The sequence below is a fragment of the Macrobrachium nipponense genome, chromosome 12 (genome assembly GCF_015104395.2).
Source record: "Macrobrachium nipponense isolate FS-2020 chromosome 12, ASM1510439v2, whole genome shotgun sequence".
Lineage (NCBI taxonomy): Eukaryota > Metazoa > Arthropoda > Malacostraca > Decapoda > Palaemonidae > Macrobrachium > Macrobrachium nipponense.
Genome location: NC_087205.1, coordinates 53,666,352 through 53,686,351, shown reverse-complemented (window position 1 = coordinate 53,686,351; position 20,000 = coordinate 53,666,352). Strand labels below are relative to the sequence as shown.

At 43.1% G+C, this 20,000-nt stretch overlaps 1 protein-coding gene across 6 annotated transcripts in view; it reads right to left on the bottom strand.

The window, feature by feature from the left end:
• Window positions 1-20,000, bottom strand: part of LOC135224543 (BTB/POZ domain-containing protein 2-like) — a 393,635-nt gene that overhangs the window by 167,429 nt on the left and 206,206 nt on the right. For all 6 annotated transcript variants that reach the window (XM_064263621.1, XM_064263623.1, XM_064263626.1 and 3 more), the window contains one exon: window positions 14,903-15,002. In XM_064263621.1, coding sequence (XP_064119691.1) covers window positions 14,903-15,002 — 100 coding nt within the window. The remainder of the gene's footprint in view (window positions 1-14,902; window positions 15,003-20,000) is intronic.

The window sequence follows — 20,000 nt, the reverse complement described above, 5'->3', positions numbered from 1 at the left end:
TAACCTAACAGAACATAAACGGCCCTTGTCACGTCCTGGAACAGTGAGGTTCTCAAGGGTGAGGTTCTGGAGCGTAGTGAGCGAAGAGGTTGATATGAACTTTGGCCATGTCCGAGATTTGGTTGAGTGTGAGGTTTCAGCCTAAGACGTGGTTGGTGTGAAGCTAGGACTGGATACCAAGGTCTCTGGACTTGAACCGAGGATCAGCAGTCGCAGGCACTCTTACTCGTCTTGACCTTTACAGTACGGCACTGCAAAGGTATGAACTCTGCAGGGAGTATTTATACCCTAGAGAGAGGGTATTTTAGTTTGGGGTTTTGCCCCTCCCCCAACTAAAGTTGCACTGGCTTCTTAGCCAGCAGCTTCCTGCGGTGATTCTGACTTCCCAGGGGAGTGATAGCACCGTGGCCTTTAGCTCCACCATCTCGGAGACTTGGTTCCTGAAAACAACAACTGGGCCAGTAGCAAGATTTTAGAAGGGGGAGGGGTGAGGTGCTTGTGTTCGCAGAGAGAGAGGAGGTAACAATTGTCAAAGCTGACAGGACCATGCCTGAGGGCTTGCTACATGGGACAAAGGTCGATTGAGGAACTGGCCGGGTGGGCGGGGCTGGAAAAAGCTGGGTCAGAGAAGGTATTATTAACCCTTAGAGAGGTTAGGGGGCATGACTAAAAAGCAATTCGCAGTTGCGGGTTGCGCCTTGCTCTAAAGAGATCAGTTCCTCTGGAGAAGGTGTTTGACATGCCATTTATCATTTAGGATTAAAAAGGGGAAACTTTTCCCAATTTTATGTTAACTACTCTAAAATCAAAGTACTACTCCAACAGGACTTATGAGATACACCTCTGGGAAGGACCTCACACAGATGGAGAAATACGTCTGAGGAAAACATTCCAAATCTCACCCTTATGGTGTAGGACAGGGGAGGCATGGGGGGAAAAGGACTTTTACTCAAACTCTGGATATGCTACTCTCACATAAAGATGCTTCAGTATTGACTGTGAGCATCTGAAAATGCTAATTTCTGACAAGGGAGTAAATGGGACAATACACTCTCTCTTTACTGTGCACAATATGATTTAAGGGGGAAACTCTGCGTCAAGCTGAATTCCAATATGTAATCAGGCCCAACTTCTATTATTTTACTTTAAGCAGACTAGCCTGTATTTTGTGTTAGTAACTCCAATTTCTCATTACACAAACCTACTGGTTATTTTTATTATACTTTCATCCCAAGATTATATGTTACAAAATAAACCTGCCTTGGCTAGATAAAGGATAGGAGAAGAAGGGGACTGAAAGGGATTATTTAAGATCTCTGGAGGGAGTTACTTATAAGAACAAAAGTAAGAAGGGAGCTTACTACTTCAGCTCTAATACTGACCAAACCTTATTAGTTCCTGGATAGCACATCTACCTCTTTCAATGGTAACTTCCTTATGTGTTGGATTAGTCGAGGAACCTCTGAGTCTAACCCTGGGCTATGTTTGGAGTTCCCTAAACACACATACCCCTGTGAGGGCAGTGCTAAATATGGCACAGCTTGAAAAGGCATCCAATGATGATATATGCTTCTATGCTCCCTTTTACTAGGCGTAGGGGATAGTGGCATTGCTAGGTAGTGCTTCTGGAAGCGGTAATGGGCTCAGGACTTCCTGATGTGCATGATAATGAGCGGGTAATGGGTGAACTTCAACTGGCAGTTCTCTCACCCTGTGCAAACAGGACTCCGTCGGATATTTTTCTGGGGAGTGGCCAGGGTAGCATGCTGCATCTGGTGGTGGTGGAGGATCAGCCTGATAAGTTAGGGCATTGCGCAAAGGACTAAACCCAGGCAAATAATCTGGGGGCTCGCAAATCACCACCGGGCCCGGCTCGAGGAGATCAAAGTCTATTTGGTTCAAGGATCCAGACATTGTTGTCCACTGCCAGGCTCCTTTCTGTAAGGTTCCCTTGGGGTTGGTATGTCTCCCAGCTTTGGGGTGCCTCTGGAGGCTGGATGTTCAGCGATGGGGCAGGGGATCAGTGGGAGGTAATGGGGCTGGATGGGTTGAGGGTCTGGAGACCTGGGAAGGCTGTGGATAGGCATTCTGATGTCTCCCCATTGGAGGGGGCCTCCCCTTTCATGGTGGGGGGCTTTTCAAGGAGACCAGCATCGACGTGAGTAGGTTCGCTCCTAGAAGGAGTTTGGATTCATCCAGCAGGAAGGTAGCTATCCCCATTGTCCTCGTTTGGTCCCACTCTCCCACTTGAAATCTGAGGCAGACCATGGGCACCCATCTTCCAACCATCCATACTGGTGAACTACATAGTCTTGCCCTCAATTCATTGGGCACCAGGGGGCAGGCAATCCCAGCTGATCAATTAGATGTGGGCTAAGGGATCTGGCAAGGCTTGGGAAGTGCGGTAGTAGTGGCCCCCTGGGCACTAGCTCGGAGTGGCTCAATGATATGATACCCCATCTCATAAGGGGCATTGTCCACGGGGTGCCAGGGGAGAGAAGCAAACCATCCATTCATCCATTCCTGGATCACAAAGGGGATACAATCCTCTGGGGTCACAAAGTCTCCCAAAGAGCTTCCACAAAGGTAGCCATGTAGGCTGAGGTGGCAAAGTCCTTCAGGTTTTAAAGATGTTTATGCAGGATTAGAGTGTTGTGTGCGACGGCACTTGGGAGGCAGGTGATGGTTATCCCAACTGGCACTCACACTAATGAACACAAGCTGGGCAGTGTCCCAAAAGTGTCATTCAAGGAGATAAGCAGTGGTTACCTCAGGCTGGCACTCCCACCAGTAAAGCATGAAGCTTAACTTGTACAGGAGAATGTCAGCAATGGTGACGCAAAGGTACTACAGGCACAGAGGTGGTGTCAGCAGTGGTGAAACAGGACAACTGGTACTTGGCCATGATCTCAAATCAACATGGGTGTCAGCAGTGAAGACACAGGAGTGTCCTGGCAGTGTTTGCCTGACATGTAACAAAAGGTGTGTATCAGCGATGGTGACGCACAGAAGTGAACTGGTCCTTGGCTAAGCACTTAACAGCATGGGTGTCAGCGCTGGTGACATGGAAGTGAACTGGCACTCGGCCAAACACTAAACAGCAGGGGTGTCAGCAATGGTGACATGGAAGTGAACTGGCATTCGGCCAAACACTAAACAGCAGGGATATCAGCAATAGTGACACGGAAGTGAACAGGCACTCGGCCAAACACTTAAGCAATAGCAAAGGAGTGCAAGCAATTGCATCCGAAGGCAGAGGCACTCTCTCCAATGCGAACAATGGTGGTGAGAATCACAACACACAGACCAAAAGGTCAAATTACAAACAACTACCTTGCTATTGTAAAATGGGTTCGTACTTGGGATGATGTATTCGTATTGATAACACAGGTTGTGCTCATGCGTGAGGGGTGAGATCTCAAGATATTTCCACAAGTATATCACAAAAGAATATTATGCAGAGAGCTGTTAAATCACAAAGTAAATCCTAACTGAGTCGACAAACATCGAAATCTCGGAGCGTCCTCACAAAGTTAATGACTGACAGCAGTTAATGAATGTGAGAGTGAATTCCTAAGGAGGGCATGGGGAAAATCCCTTAAGGAAAAGTCAAGGTCACTTCGTTAAGATGACAGCCAAGTCGGAGCAGATGACACAAAAGGAATTACGGTGTGGTTGAAGATGTCGTTCAAAGTTATTCATACACCGAGATTGCAGGCTTTCGATATTCTCGAGCTGGTGCAACATACGCCTGTCTTTGTGATCACGGTGTTGAAGGGTCTGCCATTGTGAAAAGGCCCAAAAATATCACCTCTTGGGAATGTGACGATGAAGTAAATCTCCCTACCATAGCTACTTAACTAACCCAATATGGTATTGGTGCCCCTGTTGAAGATAATGAATACGCCTTAAAGAGTGTAGCATATTCCAAAGATGAGGACCATGCTGACCATTTGAGCAGTGATACCAAGCAGATGAGGTTCAACCAGTTTTTTTCTTTGGTGAAGAAATTGGAGGAGGAATTATTTAAATCCTGGTATGACTATGTCAAATATGTTATCTTCCCTGCCTGTATCGGACAAAGTGGACGAGTTAACATGACATGGTTGAATCAATATTTACCTGTGTTATCTACACTCAGTGATGAAATGAAAAAATTGGTAAAATCACTTGCGTGGTCATCATGAAAAAGAATTTATCCCTGCTAGAGGAAAGATGTATGGAAGATTTATATATGAAGAACTTGTTATTAAGATTTAAAAGCTTAGATGTATTAGAGATGAATTATCTTTCCCACACGATCGGGAAACTGGGGAGGATGTGTGTGGTATATACTAGCAATGTGTCTTGATGATGTATTATTTTCGTAAAACAAATGTACATGTCCAGGTATTCTTTTTTACACCTTTTCTAGTGTATTCTTGTATGGCTTTGTATGGAATATTAATTCATGTATTTCTGTATGACTTTTCTTACAAAAATAATAAAAATTCTGTATGTAATCTGACTTCCCATTTAACCTCTTTACGTATGGAACATTATGCATCTATATACACATATCATAAATGATTAAGACTGAAATGGGTTTTGATAAGTTAATTTTCAGTGTACCCCTATTGACTTAAAAAATTTGCATTTGGGAGTGAACTCGGGGGGACATGTTGGAACCTGTGATTTCAAGTTTTAAGACATCATCGGGGGCTAGTGGAGGGAATTCGGGGTGAAGGTTGAAACCTTTGGATTTTACGTCGTAAAGTTTTGTGACATCATCGGGAGATTTTGAGGGAATCCAGGGTCAGGGTTGAAATCAGGGGTTTTACCTCTGTAGCCTATGAGGAACTTTGGGGTCAAGGTTGATATCAGGGTTTTTATCTCCGTAGAATATGAGGAACTTTGGGGTCATTGTTAAAATTAGGGTTTTTTACCTCCCCACAGTATGAGGAACTTTGGGGTCAAGGTTGAAATCAGGGTTTCTACCTCTGTAGACTGTGAGGAATGTTGGGGTCAGGGTTGAAATCAGGGATTTTTTTACCTCTGTAGACTATGAGGAACTTTGGGTCAGGGTTGAAATCAGGGTTTTTACCTCCATAGAGTATGATGATATTGGGGATGGGGGGTCAGGATTGAAATCAAGGTTTTTACCTCCGTAGAATATGAGGAACTTTGGGTCAGGGTTTAAATCAGGGTTTTTTTTACCTCTGTAGACTATGAGGAACTTTGGGGGTCAGGGTTGAAATCAGGGTTTTTACCTCTGTCGAGTATGAGGAAATTTGGGGGGTTTGCCAGGGTTGAAATCAGGATTTTTATCTCCATAGAGTTTTGCACGGCACCGCTTTGACCGTGGGAAACCTGTGAAATTTCACACCAATTCGTTATATTCACACATTTATGGTCAATTTTCACACCTAAAGGTGTGAAATTTCACACCTAAAGGTACAAAATTTCATATTTAGGTGCTAGTCCCCAGGTAGAAAAATTGACTACATGGGGATTAGCACCTAGGTATTGAGGGAAAATGGGGATTTTTCCCCTTACGTATTTTGGCATAAAATCTTTGTCATGGTAAGTTGAATATTTTTTATTTTACCATGTTTTATCACTTTATGGAGCAAAATCAAGCAAGAAATTGCCATTCCCATTCGGCAACACTGCCCTACCCACGTTGTCCAAGTTTTGTTTTTGTTGTTGTATTGAAGTGCAGTGTTCCCCGAGTTTTTTAAATTGTACTCATATAAACGAGTTAATTGTGTGGCATCCAAAAGCCCTCATTCTTTTACGTCTTATGGGAAAGGAGCCTAAATGTCAGCTGAAAGTTATTATGTTAACTTGACTTCTGGGCTAAAGTTAGTTTTAGATACAGACAAGTAGACAGGTAGAGGAACTTTTGAGGAATGGAAGTTGTATGGCAGTCACATGACAGAAGTCAAATGGTTTGATAATGAAGATGTGACCTTGCTCTCCACATCTGCTGAGAGTCAACTATACTCTGTTTTTTTCCATCTGTCCATCTGCCTGTGGTGTTTTCGCATGGTAACACTACTTCCCGGGCTTTAAATAGTTATGTTATGTGCCAGTTTTGGGGAAATAAAAGGATATCTGGGTGTACATTTGCTACTGAAAAGCGTTCTAATTTCTGGGCTCAGCTCGTGTCGGCCTATGAAAGGATCCTTAATATCATTCTTTCTAGGTAAAATTAATCTAAAATTACCAGAGAAAAACAAAATTAAGAAAATGTCAGTAAAACTGACTCGCTCACTCTTAAAAAGAAGTGTCGGTATGGTAATAGGGGCGAGTGGGAACACTACCACGAGACATTCACCAATTAGAACTTCCAATCAGAATCCCCACAAGAGAGAGCTGATACCAACGGGCGATGCCGCCGCTACTACTACTACTAGAGGACGTCACGGACAGCAGCGCCCCTAGCGGACATCCTTAATTTTTAGCGCCAGCGTTCAGACGCATTCTCTTTGTGCTTGTGCTATTTACGAGGAATTTTATCACCATTCATCATGGAACGTTCTGCCATCGCAACGGCTAAGTTAAGTGCCTCATAAGTAATGTTTTACTGTATTTTTGTCTTCCGGCAACCAGTATTTTCCTTCTAATAGGTCATATACGGTTTCCCGGTTGTCTCGTGGCAGCGCCATGCTGCCTCGTTAAGAATTCCCGGTCCTCCATACTGGGACTTCTTATACTTATGGGCTTACTATTTTACGTTCATCGTTTTTTACATCGAGTTTTAGCTAGGTTAGCCCCTTTACCATTTCTCTTAGTTTGGTATTTAGGGCTATTCTTTGTTCCAGCCCAGCATCCCGGCTCTTGCTCTTCATCGGCTATCGCTGGCTCCGAGTAGGCTTCTGTTCCTCGGAACAGTTTGCCTCCTCCTGGGCTTCTTTTTCTTCTACTAAAAGTGTCTTTTCCATCTTTACGATGTAAATTTATTCTATTTAGGGTGTTAGGCTAGCCTAGGTGCATGTCCCATGTATTGGTACAGCCTGGTTCACGTGGCCCTCCCACAGTTGTGTTGCTCGCGGCTTAGGCCACTTGCGGTCACGTGTTCCATCGCACCTTCACCTTCCCCTTCCCCTTCCCTCCCTACCAGGTATAGGGAGGCGCTGGGGGACCCCTTGGTTGTCATGACAACCTCAGTTGCCTTCCTCCCTCTCTCTCTGAGGTGGCCAGGGGTTCCTCCCAGCGGGGGGTATAGGGCGACCACTCATAGGGTACCGAGTCTCCGAGCGGGTAGTTGTTGAGACGGGGAGGAGTAGGCCAACCCCCCCCTCTCTCTCTCTCGCCGTGTTACGCCGAGACCCTCCCCCCCCCCCTTCCCCAGTTGCTCAGCCACCTTCCCTTTCTATAACGAACGGAGCCTTCCGTCGCAGCCGGGGCACCTTTGGTTATAGATTACTGGCTCCGCCAGCGGGGCGGGGTGGTCACTACTAGTGGTCGGTTGCTTGCCTACTATATCCTTACATCTCTCCCCCGCTACCGGAAGGGAGCTGCTTCTTACCCGGGCACTCTTCTAGTAGAACGGGTGGGAGAAAGGTTTGATATTATTGTTATTTTTAAAGGATTATACCCTAATTTTACGATGATTTGTTTAATTTTATTATTCATATGTTTACCTCCATTCCCCGCCTTTTTTTTTCGTCATGGTTTCCTTTTACCACCACCTGGTTGGATTCTATCTCTTGTCTCCGCCGCCAGCGGAGCAATAGCCTAGGACAACCAACCATCTTGTTACCACACGTATTATGGCGGGGCTCTGGTTTAATCTAACTTTCTCGCTCCGGCACCAGCGGAGCAACTGTTAGGCTGTAAGTGTTCTCCTGATACTCATGTATCTTTCCACTTACAGGCTACCAACTGTCAGGTCCTGGGATGCAACGCGACGTTGTACGACCCCTGCGGCCACGATGAGTGCAGGTCTCACGCTCCATGTGCCACGCCATACAACGATATGATCGTCTGGCACCCGGAAGCCTGCGCCATCTGCTACGACCTAGTCAGTCAGCTGGTGGAGGGGGTAAGTCGATTATAGGCTTCTTTATCATTTTACTAAACAACTCTTAGACATAAGTTTGTTAACCCCGTTCCGCCATTAGAAGCTCATTCTCACCTTTTCTTTCAGGCTACTGGTGTGAGGGAGGTCGCCCTTGCTACCCTGAAAGCGTGGGTGGGCGGCTTCGGGAAGAACGCCGCCAAAGGCCAGCCTTACATCCTTGACAAGAAGCTGGCCGTCCAGATCTTCCCCGCGGGCAAGTCAACAGGGTATGTTGACCCCTTGTCCGCAGCCCCGTTCTCATAGCCTCCATCCAGCAAGAAATGCAGCAATCTTTCGGGGTCGTAGCCACACAGGAGTCGGTCCCGGACGTCGCTACCCTGGACCTCAACATCGAGCCTATGGCGGTAGGGGCAGAGGATTTGTTGGTTGAGGTAGGTGTGTCGGGCGCCCAAGGTCTTTCCTTGGGCGCTCCTGGATCTTCTCCTGTCCCTTCTTCAAGCGCTTCTTTCCAAGGCTTTGTGGGATCTGAGATCCCTACCCGCTCTCCCGCTCTCTCTGTACCCCCAAAGGTGAAGGGACAGAGAGAACCGAAGACCCTAATTAAGACGACTTCTAAGAAGTCATCTTCGTCTTCTTCGGCTAAGAAGTCTTCGACTTCTTACGCTGACGCGGTGAAGGCCAAGCCGAGCTCTTCTTACTCGAAGAGCTCTAGAAGCAAGGCTTCTAGGAGAAGGCTCGCGTCCCGCCGAGCCAATGCCTTCTCCGGCCTCCACCGCATCCACTCCGGTAACGCCGGTGGGAGGAGCGGGACCCAGCACCTTTGATCCCACTGCTTTCTCAGCAGTGATGATGCAACAGGTGGGCGAGATGGTCGGCTCTCAAGTCTCCGCCCTGGGGACGAAATTTGAGCAGATGTTCGCACAACTGTCGAGCACTCTGTCTCATCGGGCCAGTCCATCCAAGATCTCTCTAACAGAGTTAGAGAGAATGAGGACCGAGTAGCTGGGCTCTCTCAGGTCCCCCCTTCCAGTCTCCCCGAGTGCCAAGTGCTGGTATTTTCCAGCTCCCGCCATACGACTCTCTGCCAGCTTTCTCTATGGAGAACACATGGAGAGTAGCCGCTTACACTCCATTTAAGGATGGTATGATCTCTATCCCGGAGTGTGGAACTCGAAGGATTGAGGACTTCGAGTTTTTATCCTCCGGGTTTGACGCAGCCTTTCATCGGCTATGCTAGGCTGACCGTAGCGGCTCTTACTAGGGAAGACAAGATCTCTAGGGAGGATGTTCTCTACAGTAGGGATCATGCCCAACGGGAATGGGTTCACTGCCTTGAGGACTGGAGTGCACAAACACCAAGCTCCAGGCCTATAAGAGTCCTTTCACTATTTTTTGCGACGGAAGAGGAGGCTTCTCCTTCCGTTCGCTACAAAAAATAGTAGAGAGGACTCTTCAGGCAGTCCTCAAGGATGAGCCCATGCCACAGCTAAGGGAGGCGGAGTCTACTTCTCCGCTCTTCCCAGCTTTTGGAGAATTGTGGGAGAACTTGCCAGCCACGTTCACGCTTGGCAAGCTCAAAACCGGACTGCGCCATGGACCAGTTCGGCGAGAAGCTTCCAAGGCTGCCTGATTCCTTGATTCAGGCGGAGTTCGACGCGCGAACTAGGTTTGGCAGGTCCCTCAATTCACTGATCATAACGGAGATGGCTGCTCTCTCGTATGGTACGGAACCTCTGTTTAAGATCTTGGCCAAATCCCAGCTTCAGACGGTTCAGACGGATGCTTTCGACTTCTTCCAAGCTAGGAGGAATTGCCGAAAGCACGTTCTGCAGGAGTGCACTATTAGGCACGAGCCTAATAGACTCCTGGCTTCTAGCATGTGGGGAGCGGATCTCTTCCCAGAGTCCGCTGTAAATGAAGTACACCACGAGGCTGCTAGGCTCAACCAGAGCCTTAGAGCTAGGTGGGGTATTTCATCCAAGAGGAAGCAAGAATCCGTCCCCACTGCTGGTAAGAAACCAAAGAAGTCTGGTAAAAGGTTCCAGCCTTACCAGAAACACCAGCAACAGCAGCAATTTGTTCAGGCCGTCCCGGTTACCCAACAGGGACAACCTGCTAGTTCTAAACAGAACCAGCCCATCCTCCTGCTGTCTCCTCAATCACAACCTTCGACCTCCTACGCACTCTCGCCGGCCTTCAACCCTACGTATGAAGGTCAGGGCTACCCTCCCTTTAACAAGCAATCGAGAGGTAGGGCGAGAGATTACTTTCGCCAGCGTGGCGCAGGAAGGGCGACAAGGAGCAGGCAGTTCAGAGGAGGGCGTGGTGGTCAACCGCCCATCAACAATGAGGCTCCCCAGGTAGGAGGGAGGCTGTTCCTCTTCCGTCACAGGTGGGGGTTCAGCAATTGGGCACAGAGCATAGTGTCCAAAGGATTGGGTTGGAGTTGGATCAAAGATCCTCCTCCAATCAAATCATTCCGCCAAATACCATCAAAGGAATTGACAGATTACGCGGAGGAACTCCTTCAGAAAGGAGCTATTGCGAGAGTCAAGCATCTAAAATTTCAAGGTCGCTTATTCAACGTGCCAAAGAAAGGCTCAACAAAAAAGAAGGGTAATCTTAGACTTGTCAAAGCTAAACTCTTTCATTCGTTGCGACAAGTTCAAGATGCTTACCCTCTCGCAAGTAAGGACCTTACTTCCGCGTGGAGCCGTCACATGCTCCATCGATCTTACAGACGCATACTATCATATCCCTATAGCCAGACAATTCAGGCTAGGAAATCAGACATTCTCATTCAAAGTGATGCCCTTCGGTCTGAATGTAGCCCCCAGGGGTATTCACGAAAATAGCAGAAGTGGTTGTGCAGCAATTGAGAACTCAGGGAATCATGGTAGCAGCATACCTCGGACGATTGGTTGATCTGGGCACCAACTGTCGAGGAATGTCTCAAAGCCACCAAAAAGGTAGTTCACTTTCTGGAACATCTGGGGTTCCAGATAAACAAAACGAAATCCAGACTTACCCCGGAGTCTCGTTTTCAGTGGCTGGGAATCCAATGGGATTTTGTCTTCCCACAATCTGTCAATTCCAGTGGCCAAACGGAAGGAAATAGCAAAATCTGTCAGGCAATTTCTCAAATGCAAACAAACATCAAGGAGAAACCAGGAAAGAATCCTAGGGTCCCTTCAGTTTGCTTCGGTAACAGATATCCTCCTGAAAGCAAGGCTAAAAGATATAAATCGAGTTTGGCGATCGAGAGCAAACACCAAATCTCGAGACAAGTTGGTCCAGTAATTCCACAGATCCTTCGCAATCAACTCCGTCCATGGTCAAAAGTAAAGAACTTAGCCAAGCGGGTACCCCTTCAATATCCCCTTCCAGTGTTAACCATTTCACACGGATGCCTCCCTGTCCGGGTGGGGGGGATATTCTCAGTTCAAACAGGTTCAGGGGACTTGGTCAGTTCAATTTCGCCAGCTCCACATAAACGTTCTGGAAGCAATGGCAGTATTTCTTACCTTGAAGAGACTGCTTCCCCCGAAAAAGTCTCATCTAAGGCTAGTTTTGGACAGTGCAGTGGTAGTTCATTGCATCAACAGAGGAGGGGTCCAAATCCAAGCATGTGAACCATGTCATGATAGCCATCTTTGCCCTAGCAAACAAACACAAATGGCATCTGTCCGCCACTCACCTGGCGGGGGTAAGAAATGTGATAGCAGACGCTTTGTCCCGGTCAGTTCCTCTGGAATCAGAATGGTCCCTAGACGACGGGTCATTCCAGTGGATATGCCGGAGAGTCCCAGGTCTCCAAGTAGATCTCTTCGCCTCACAAGCGAACCAACAAGCTCCCTTGCTATGTGGCCCCCAACCTGGACCCTCTGGCTTATGCCACGGACGCCCTGTCGTTAGATTGGGATCAGTGGAGAAAAATTTATGTTTTTCCTCCAGTGAATCTTCTCTTGAAAGTCTTAAGCAAGCTGAGGACTTTCAAGGGAATAGTAGCTCTGATTGCACCGGACTGGCCCAAGAGCAACTGGTATCCTCTTCTTCTGGAATTGGGTCTCCGACCTCAACGGATTCCCAATCCCAAAGCTGTCACAATCAGTACAAATGAGGACTGTGTTCGCTTCCTCAGGAATTCTTCAGACCCTAACTTTATGGACTTCATGAAGTTTGCGGCTAATAAAGATGCTAATATTGATCCACAAAATATTCTCTTCCTAGAATCAGATAAGAGAGAGTCAACTATTAGACAATATGACTCAGCTGTTAAAAAATTAGCATCCTTCCTGAAAGAATCAAACACTACAACCATGACAGTTAATCTAGCTATATCCTTTTTCAGATCCTTGTTTGAAAAAGGTTTAGCAGCTAGCACTATTACTACTCATAAATCGGCTTTGAAGAAGATCTTTCAGTTAGGTTTTTCAGATAGATCTGACTGAATCTTATTTCACGTCTATTCCTAAAGCCTGTGCTAGACTTAGACCTTCTCAAAGGCCTACTGCAGTTTCATGGTTCTTAAATGATGTCCTCAAACTAGCTTCAGATACTGACAACTCGTCTTGTACATTCATAATGCTTCTTAGAAAGACATTATTCTTATTAAGCCTAGCTTCAGGAGCTAGAATTTCAGAAACTGTCGGCTCTATCCAGAGATGCGGGTCATGTGGAATTCCTCCCCTCAGGAGAAGTTCTGCTTGCTCCGGATCGTAGTTTTTTGGCTAAAAATGATGGATACTCTTGCAAGGTGGCCCCTTTGGAAAGTCATCCCCACTTCCCCAAGACCCTTCTCTCTGCCCAGTATCAACTTTAAGAGCCTTTCTATCTCGTACATCCTCAAGATCCTCAGGTTCTCTCTTCATGAGAGAAAAAGGTGGTACTTTGTCAGTAAAAGGTATTAGACAACAAATCCTTTACTTCATTAAACAAGCCAATCCTGATTCATTCCCAAAAGCACATGACATCAGGGGGGGAGTAGCCACCTCAATTAATTACTTTCAACATATGAACTTTGAGGATCTTAAAAAGTATACTGGATGGAAATCTCCGACAGTCTTTAAACGTCATTATCTAAAGTCCTTGGAATCTTCAAAATTTTCAGCAGTAGCAGCGGGAAACATTGTTTCTCCTGATACTGTATAGTAGTCGTAGTACCAGATCCAGGTCTCCTTTCTACCTACCTCATCCAACATGCCTCACCCTATCGCCATGCTACTCGGATATCCTAGCCTTAGCCGCTGAAATCATACTAGTGGATTGTCCCTTATTTTTTTTGCTAGGGACATCCACACTTTGTACTGATAATGTACTTCAGTGTACCTACCCTTATTTTATGCTAGGGTAGGACACAATGTGTTTGTATATTTTGTAAATAATTTATCTAAGTAAATCTATTTTGTTAAAATTACACTGCATTATTATAATTTACTATGTTTACTGTAATTTTAAGTACTTTACATTACTAACTTTCTTTGATGTTACTGTTTAGAATAAGTTAGGCTTAAGTACTTAGTTTATATGCTGTAATTGATTTACTTATATTATATCCCTCATTTTACAACTGCTTTTCATTTGTCCTTTTTTCCCATCTTGGTCTGTTTCTCTGGTACTCTTTCATAGGCCGACACGAGCTGAGCCCAGAAAAGGGATTTTGACGAAGGAAAAAATCTATTTCTGGTGATTGGCTCGTGTCGCCCTATGAAACCCACCCTGTATTGTTGCCCCCCCCTGCAGGACAAGATGTTTTTTAGATTAAGGATGTCCGCTAGGGGCGCTGCTGTCCGTGGCGTCCTCTAGTAGTAGTAGTAGCGGCCGCATCGCCCGTTGGTATCAGCTCTCTCTTGTGGGGATTCTGATTGGAAGTTCTAATTGGTGAATGTCTCGTGGTAGTGTTCCCACTCGCCCCTATTACCATACCGACAATTCTTTTTAAGAGTGAGCGAGTCAGTTTTACTGACATTTTCTTAATTTTGTTTTTCTCTGGTAATTTTAGATTAATTTTACCTAGAAAGAATGATATTAAGGATCCTTTCATAGGGCGACACGAGCCAATCACCCAGAAATAGATTTTTCCTTCGTCAAAATCCCTTAATTTACTCTATGCGAATTACACCGTTAATATTCGAAATAGGATATTGTTATTATTGTTGAATGTAAACTGAATGTGACTATCTAAAGCAAGGGATGCAGTGTTACCATACCAAACACCACAGGCGGGTGGACAGATGGAAAAAACCGAGTATAGTTCATATGCATGCCATTATAAGAAAACTACACTTAAGAGATCCCAATAACCATAAATAGTAAATTTACACAAGAAAAACCTACATAATGTTGATAAAGCAATAATTTATCATTAAAAAGAACCTAAACACAGTCACTGAAATATTAGCAGATTATTCTTTTAGATGACGGACATGACTATCAGTTAGGTTTGGTTGGTAATCCAAGTACTATTGTCAAATTTTCTTTCCTTGGTGACCAACTCTCTTGAATGTATAACTGTATAAATTGAATCAGGTGGTAAGACAAGATTTGTCCCACTTGCCAGGTCAACAGAAGTCTCAAAAACGAAAACATTATTTTTTTAGCCAAAAAAGCTGCTAATATATTGTTGAGGACCTAGAGATCCAAGAGTATATGTGCAGATCTACCACTAGTCTACAATAGACTGATGTGCCTGGCATTTAGTGAATCATGATACTAGCCAAGTAATGGATTTGTTGTCAAAATAACATCGATTATTCGAGGACATGCAGACAAAATAATCATCATGGCGTTTACATGTCAAGAAGCATATTAAAATCACAAAGAATACAAAATTGTGATGCATTAACCTTGTTTCAACTTGAGGCAATCAAGCAGCAAAGAGTCTCTAAATCTTACCTGTCAAACTGTCCTGCTTTAACATTGTGCGAAGGGTTCCTATTTCCACTTCCTCAAATGAGGAATCCTTTAGAACATCTTCAGTTTTCGTGCAGATGATCTGTTGTAATAAAAAACAAAAAAAACAAGTACAAAAAATCCATATCATAAAATTTATATATATATATATATATATATATATACATATCTATACATATATATATATACATATATATATATATATATATAATATATATATATATATATATATATATATATATATATTCATTGAATAGAATGGCTTTTTCACTGTTTACCAGCTTTTTTGAAATTGATTCATATTTTCTAATTATTTTCTTCACTTCATTGTTCAGGTTACTAATGGACACATAATGGGGTTCTTCCATTTACTCCAGTATTTTTACAAAAATGCGACAGCTGTTTCGTCAACCTATACGTATTGACGTTATCAAGCGTACTGATACAAATATGAGCCTACATGCGTTTTGTGACGTCATGAGGACGGAAAGGTAGTACAATTGCCAGATACCTAGTTTAAATATTTACAAAAAGACTATAGTGAAACATAAAATAAGACAAATAAATAAATATGTTAACAGAAATTATATCAAAAGTTGAAAGTAAGTTATTATATACAAATTTTACATAAATATATATTAATTACATATATGTATAATTAACAAAATGTCAGTGTGCGCTCCTGTCCGCGTGTGGTGGTGGTCTTGTTCCACGCGGTTGAAGGGCTGCCCTCCTACACGAGGGCAAAGATCGGTCTGCCTCGCGTTGGATGTTAAGGTTTGGGCGTTGCATAGCGATGCTGACGGCTTCTGATATCAATAAACGATTGTAGTTGCCTTCCTTGTGTATTATTTTGGTGTTTGTGAGAAGTTCTTGTAAGGATGGTTTTTTATTGTGGGTATCCACAAAGTGCTGGTGAATAGTACCTTGGTTTCTGTGGGCCTGCATGCGACACTTGAGTGTAGTGGTTGTGTGTCCGATATAGCATTTTTGGGGGGACTGACATTGCTCGTCAGCACAGACAAACTTGTATACTATATCAGATTCAACCTCTTTCTCCGTCGATGGAGCCGTACTATTTTTCATTACCAGTGAGGCCGTAAGGTTTGGCCTGCAGTAAATTCTTGCTGTTATTTTGTTATATGCTGCTGGGGGGTGGTTCCTCTTCGCAGTATACCAAGGAGGGCTTTCCTTTCGTCTTCGTGGTGTTTGTTGTATGATATCTGATGGTATATCACTATTTCTTTGTCTTTGTCTCGTGTGTTGCCCCTCGGGGTCGGGTTATGGAAAGCCTCTAATCTCTTTTTGACAACTTGCTCGATCATGTCATCTGGGTAGCCGTTATTTGTGAGCAGCTGTTGAACTCTGTTAATTTCTTCGTTCGTCGCTTTCCACGTCGAACAGTGTGTTAAGGCACGTTTTATGTATGCATTTACCACAGACCGTTTATATGCATCAGGGCATTCTCCTCTAGCATTTAAGCATCTCCCAGCATCTGTCTTTTTAGTGTATACTGTGGTATTGTATTTGTTGTTGTTCTGGGTCACAAGTACGTCCAAGAAGGGGAGCATTTTCTCATTACTTTTTTCTACCTTAAAATTTAATGTAGAATTTGCTCGGAGTTTATTCACTAATTCATCTATGTCATTTTCGCCCTTTGTTGTGATAAAGATATCATCAATATATCTCCCATAGATTCTGGGTTTTGGGTGTTCTTCAAAAGTGACCTCTTCTGTGTGTGCCATAATGAATAGAGATGAATACGACACCAAAATGGATAATATACTAAGTGATACGAATAAGTTTCAGCCACTTAAAAAAGACCCAACAAATGACCTCAAAAAGAAGATGATGAGACTAACAGAAAAAGCGAACAAAGAACAGAGAACAGTAAGCTTTCCAAAAATCATCGGAGACTTTGCACCCGGTTACTGCTACGGCACAGTCAAGATCCACAAACAGGGAAACCCATTACGGCCCATTATATCCCAAATGACATCCCCCATGTATAAAGTGGCTAAGAAATTGAACGAAATTATAACGCCGTACATTCCTTCAACGTTCTCGCTAAAATCATCGACGGAATTCATCGATCTACTGCAAGACACCACACCCGACGAAAACATAGCATCTCTGGACGTCGAAAGTTTATTTACTAACGTACCAGTGGATGAAACAATACAAATCATCATGAACAAGATATACCGCTCTGAAAAACCACCATTACCGATACCCGAAAAGATCTTAAAAGAGATGCTAGAAGCATGTACAAAGGAAGCCCCATTCCTCTCACATAGGGGCGAAATATATCGGCAAAAGGACGGCGTAGCAATGGGTTCCCCCCTTGGGGTTCTTTTTGCAAACGCATACATGGCACACACAGAAGAGGTCACTTTTGAAGAACACCCAAAACCCAGAATCTATGGGAGATATATTGATGATATCTTTATCACAACAAAGGGCGAAAATGACATAGATGAATTAGTGAATAAACTCCGAGCAAATTCTACATTAAATTTTACGGTAGAAAAAAGTAATGAGAAAATGCTCCCCTTCTTGGACGTACTTGTGACCCAGAACAACAACAAATACAATACCACAGTATACACTAAAAAGACAGATGCTGGGAGATGCTTAAATGCTAGAGGAGAATGCCCTGATGCATATAAACGGTCTGTGGTAAATGCATACATAAAACGTGCCTTAACACACTGTTCGACGTGGAAAGCGACGAACGAAGAAATTAACAGAGTTCAACAGCTGCTCACAAATAACGGCTACCCAGATGACATGATCGAGCAAGTTGTCAAAAAGAGATTAGAGGCTTTCCATAACCCGACCCCGAGGGGCAACACACGAGACAAAGACAAAGAAATAGTGATATACCATCAGATATCATACAACAAACACCACGAAGACGAAAGGAAAGCCCTCCTTGGTATACTGCGAAGAGGAACCACCCCCCAGCAGCATATAACAAAATAACAGCAAGAATTTACTGCAGGCCAAACCTTACGGCCTCACTGGTAATGAAAAATAGTACGGCTCCATCGACGGAGAAAGAGGTTGAATCTGATATAGTATACAAGTTTGTCTGTGCTGACGAGCAATGTCAGTCCCCCCAAAAATGCTATATCGGACACACAACCACTACACTCAAGTGTCGCATGCAGGCCCACAGAAACCAAGGTACTATTCACCAGCACTTTGTGGATACCCACAATAAAAAACCATCCTTACAAGAACTTCTCACACAAAATAATACACAAGGAAGGCAACTACAATCGTTTATTGATATCAGAAGCCGCCAGCATCGCCATGCAACGCCCAAACCTTAACATCCAACGCGAGGCAGACCGATCTTTGCCCTCGTGTAGGAGGGCAGCCCTTCAACCGCGTGGAACAAGACCACCACCACACGCGGACAGGAGCACACACTGACATTTTGTTAATTAAACATATATGTAATTAATATATATTTATGTAAAATTTGTATATAATAACTTACTTTCAACTTTTGATATAATTTCTGTTAACATATTTTATTTATTTGTCTTATATTTTTGTTTCACTATAGTCTTTTGTAAAATATTTAAAACTAGGTATCTGGCAATTGTACTACCTTTCCGTCCTCATGACGTCACAAAACGCATGTAGGCTCATATTTGTATCAGTACGCTTGATAACGTCAATACGTATAGGTTGACGAAACAGCTGTCGCGTTTTTGTAAAAATACTGGAGTAAATGGAAGAACCCCATTATGTGTCCCATTATGTAACCTGAACAATGAAGTGAAGAAAATAATTAGAAAATATGAATCAATTTAAAAAAAGCTGGTAAACAGTGAAAAAGCCATTCTATTCAATGAATGTTGTATCCGTGAAAAAATTGTGCCCTAGAAAGTATATATATATATATATATATATATAATATATATATATATATATATATATATATATATATATATATATATATATTATATATATATATATATATATATATATGTATATGTATATGTATATGTATATGTATATGTATATGTATATGTATATGTATATGTTATAGTATATGATATATATATATATATATATATATATATATATATATATATATATATAGATATATATATATATATACACAACAAGGAGCTGAAGGAGACGTCATGTACTAGTAATTGTCCAGTTATTAAACATGCTGACGTTTCGAGGACGCAGCCTCATTTTCAAAGCTGAAAAACATAATTAAAATATATAAAAATATTACAAAGACTTAAGAACTAAGAAATTTACAAATAAAAAATATTTAAACTTTAAACAAAAATTAAAAAATTAAAAAACTAATATGCAACAGACAGAATGAAAGAAACAGACCGCTACCTTTCAGGACGGGATTCAATGACCTAATGACATAAAAAACAGAGACAGGGGCACACTCAAGACAGGTACAGTGTTGTGGAGGTAGTTTGATTGTTTAAAGAAGGAACAAGCTTCTTAATATATAACGATTCAGTTATTGCTAATTGATTAGGTGAGGTGGCTCTGGAGAGAATTTTAACATGTTTATATTCAATATGTTGTTTACATTTTTCGACATGATCACGTACATTAGAAAATTCAGGATTAGCTCATTATTGCCTGTTCTGTAACTAACTCCCCGATGACAATCAATTCTGCCTTTTAGTAGGCGACGAGAAGCCCCCACATATTTCCCCACCTTACACTTGGGGCAAGTACTTAAATAAACTACATTGGAAGTCATCAAGGAGCTTAGTTTGTCTTTATGTTTAAAAAGAGAAGCAATGGTTGACGGGTTCTTGGGTATAACTCTATTGTTAACTGCCGGAAGGTGTCGGTGAATAAGGTCATTTAACTGAACATAAAAGGACTTATCATGAATAAAAGGAACACTGAATTAAATGCCAACTTGGGTACAGTAAGAATATTAAAAACAGGAACAAACTTACGATTAAGAAAATTATACAATTGTTTAAAAAAAAAGCTTGGATGGGTAGCAATTTTCTAAAAAATACTTCTGGAGAAATGAGATTTATTGGTGGAAACCAAACCAAGTGGATGATAA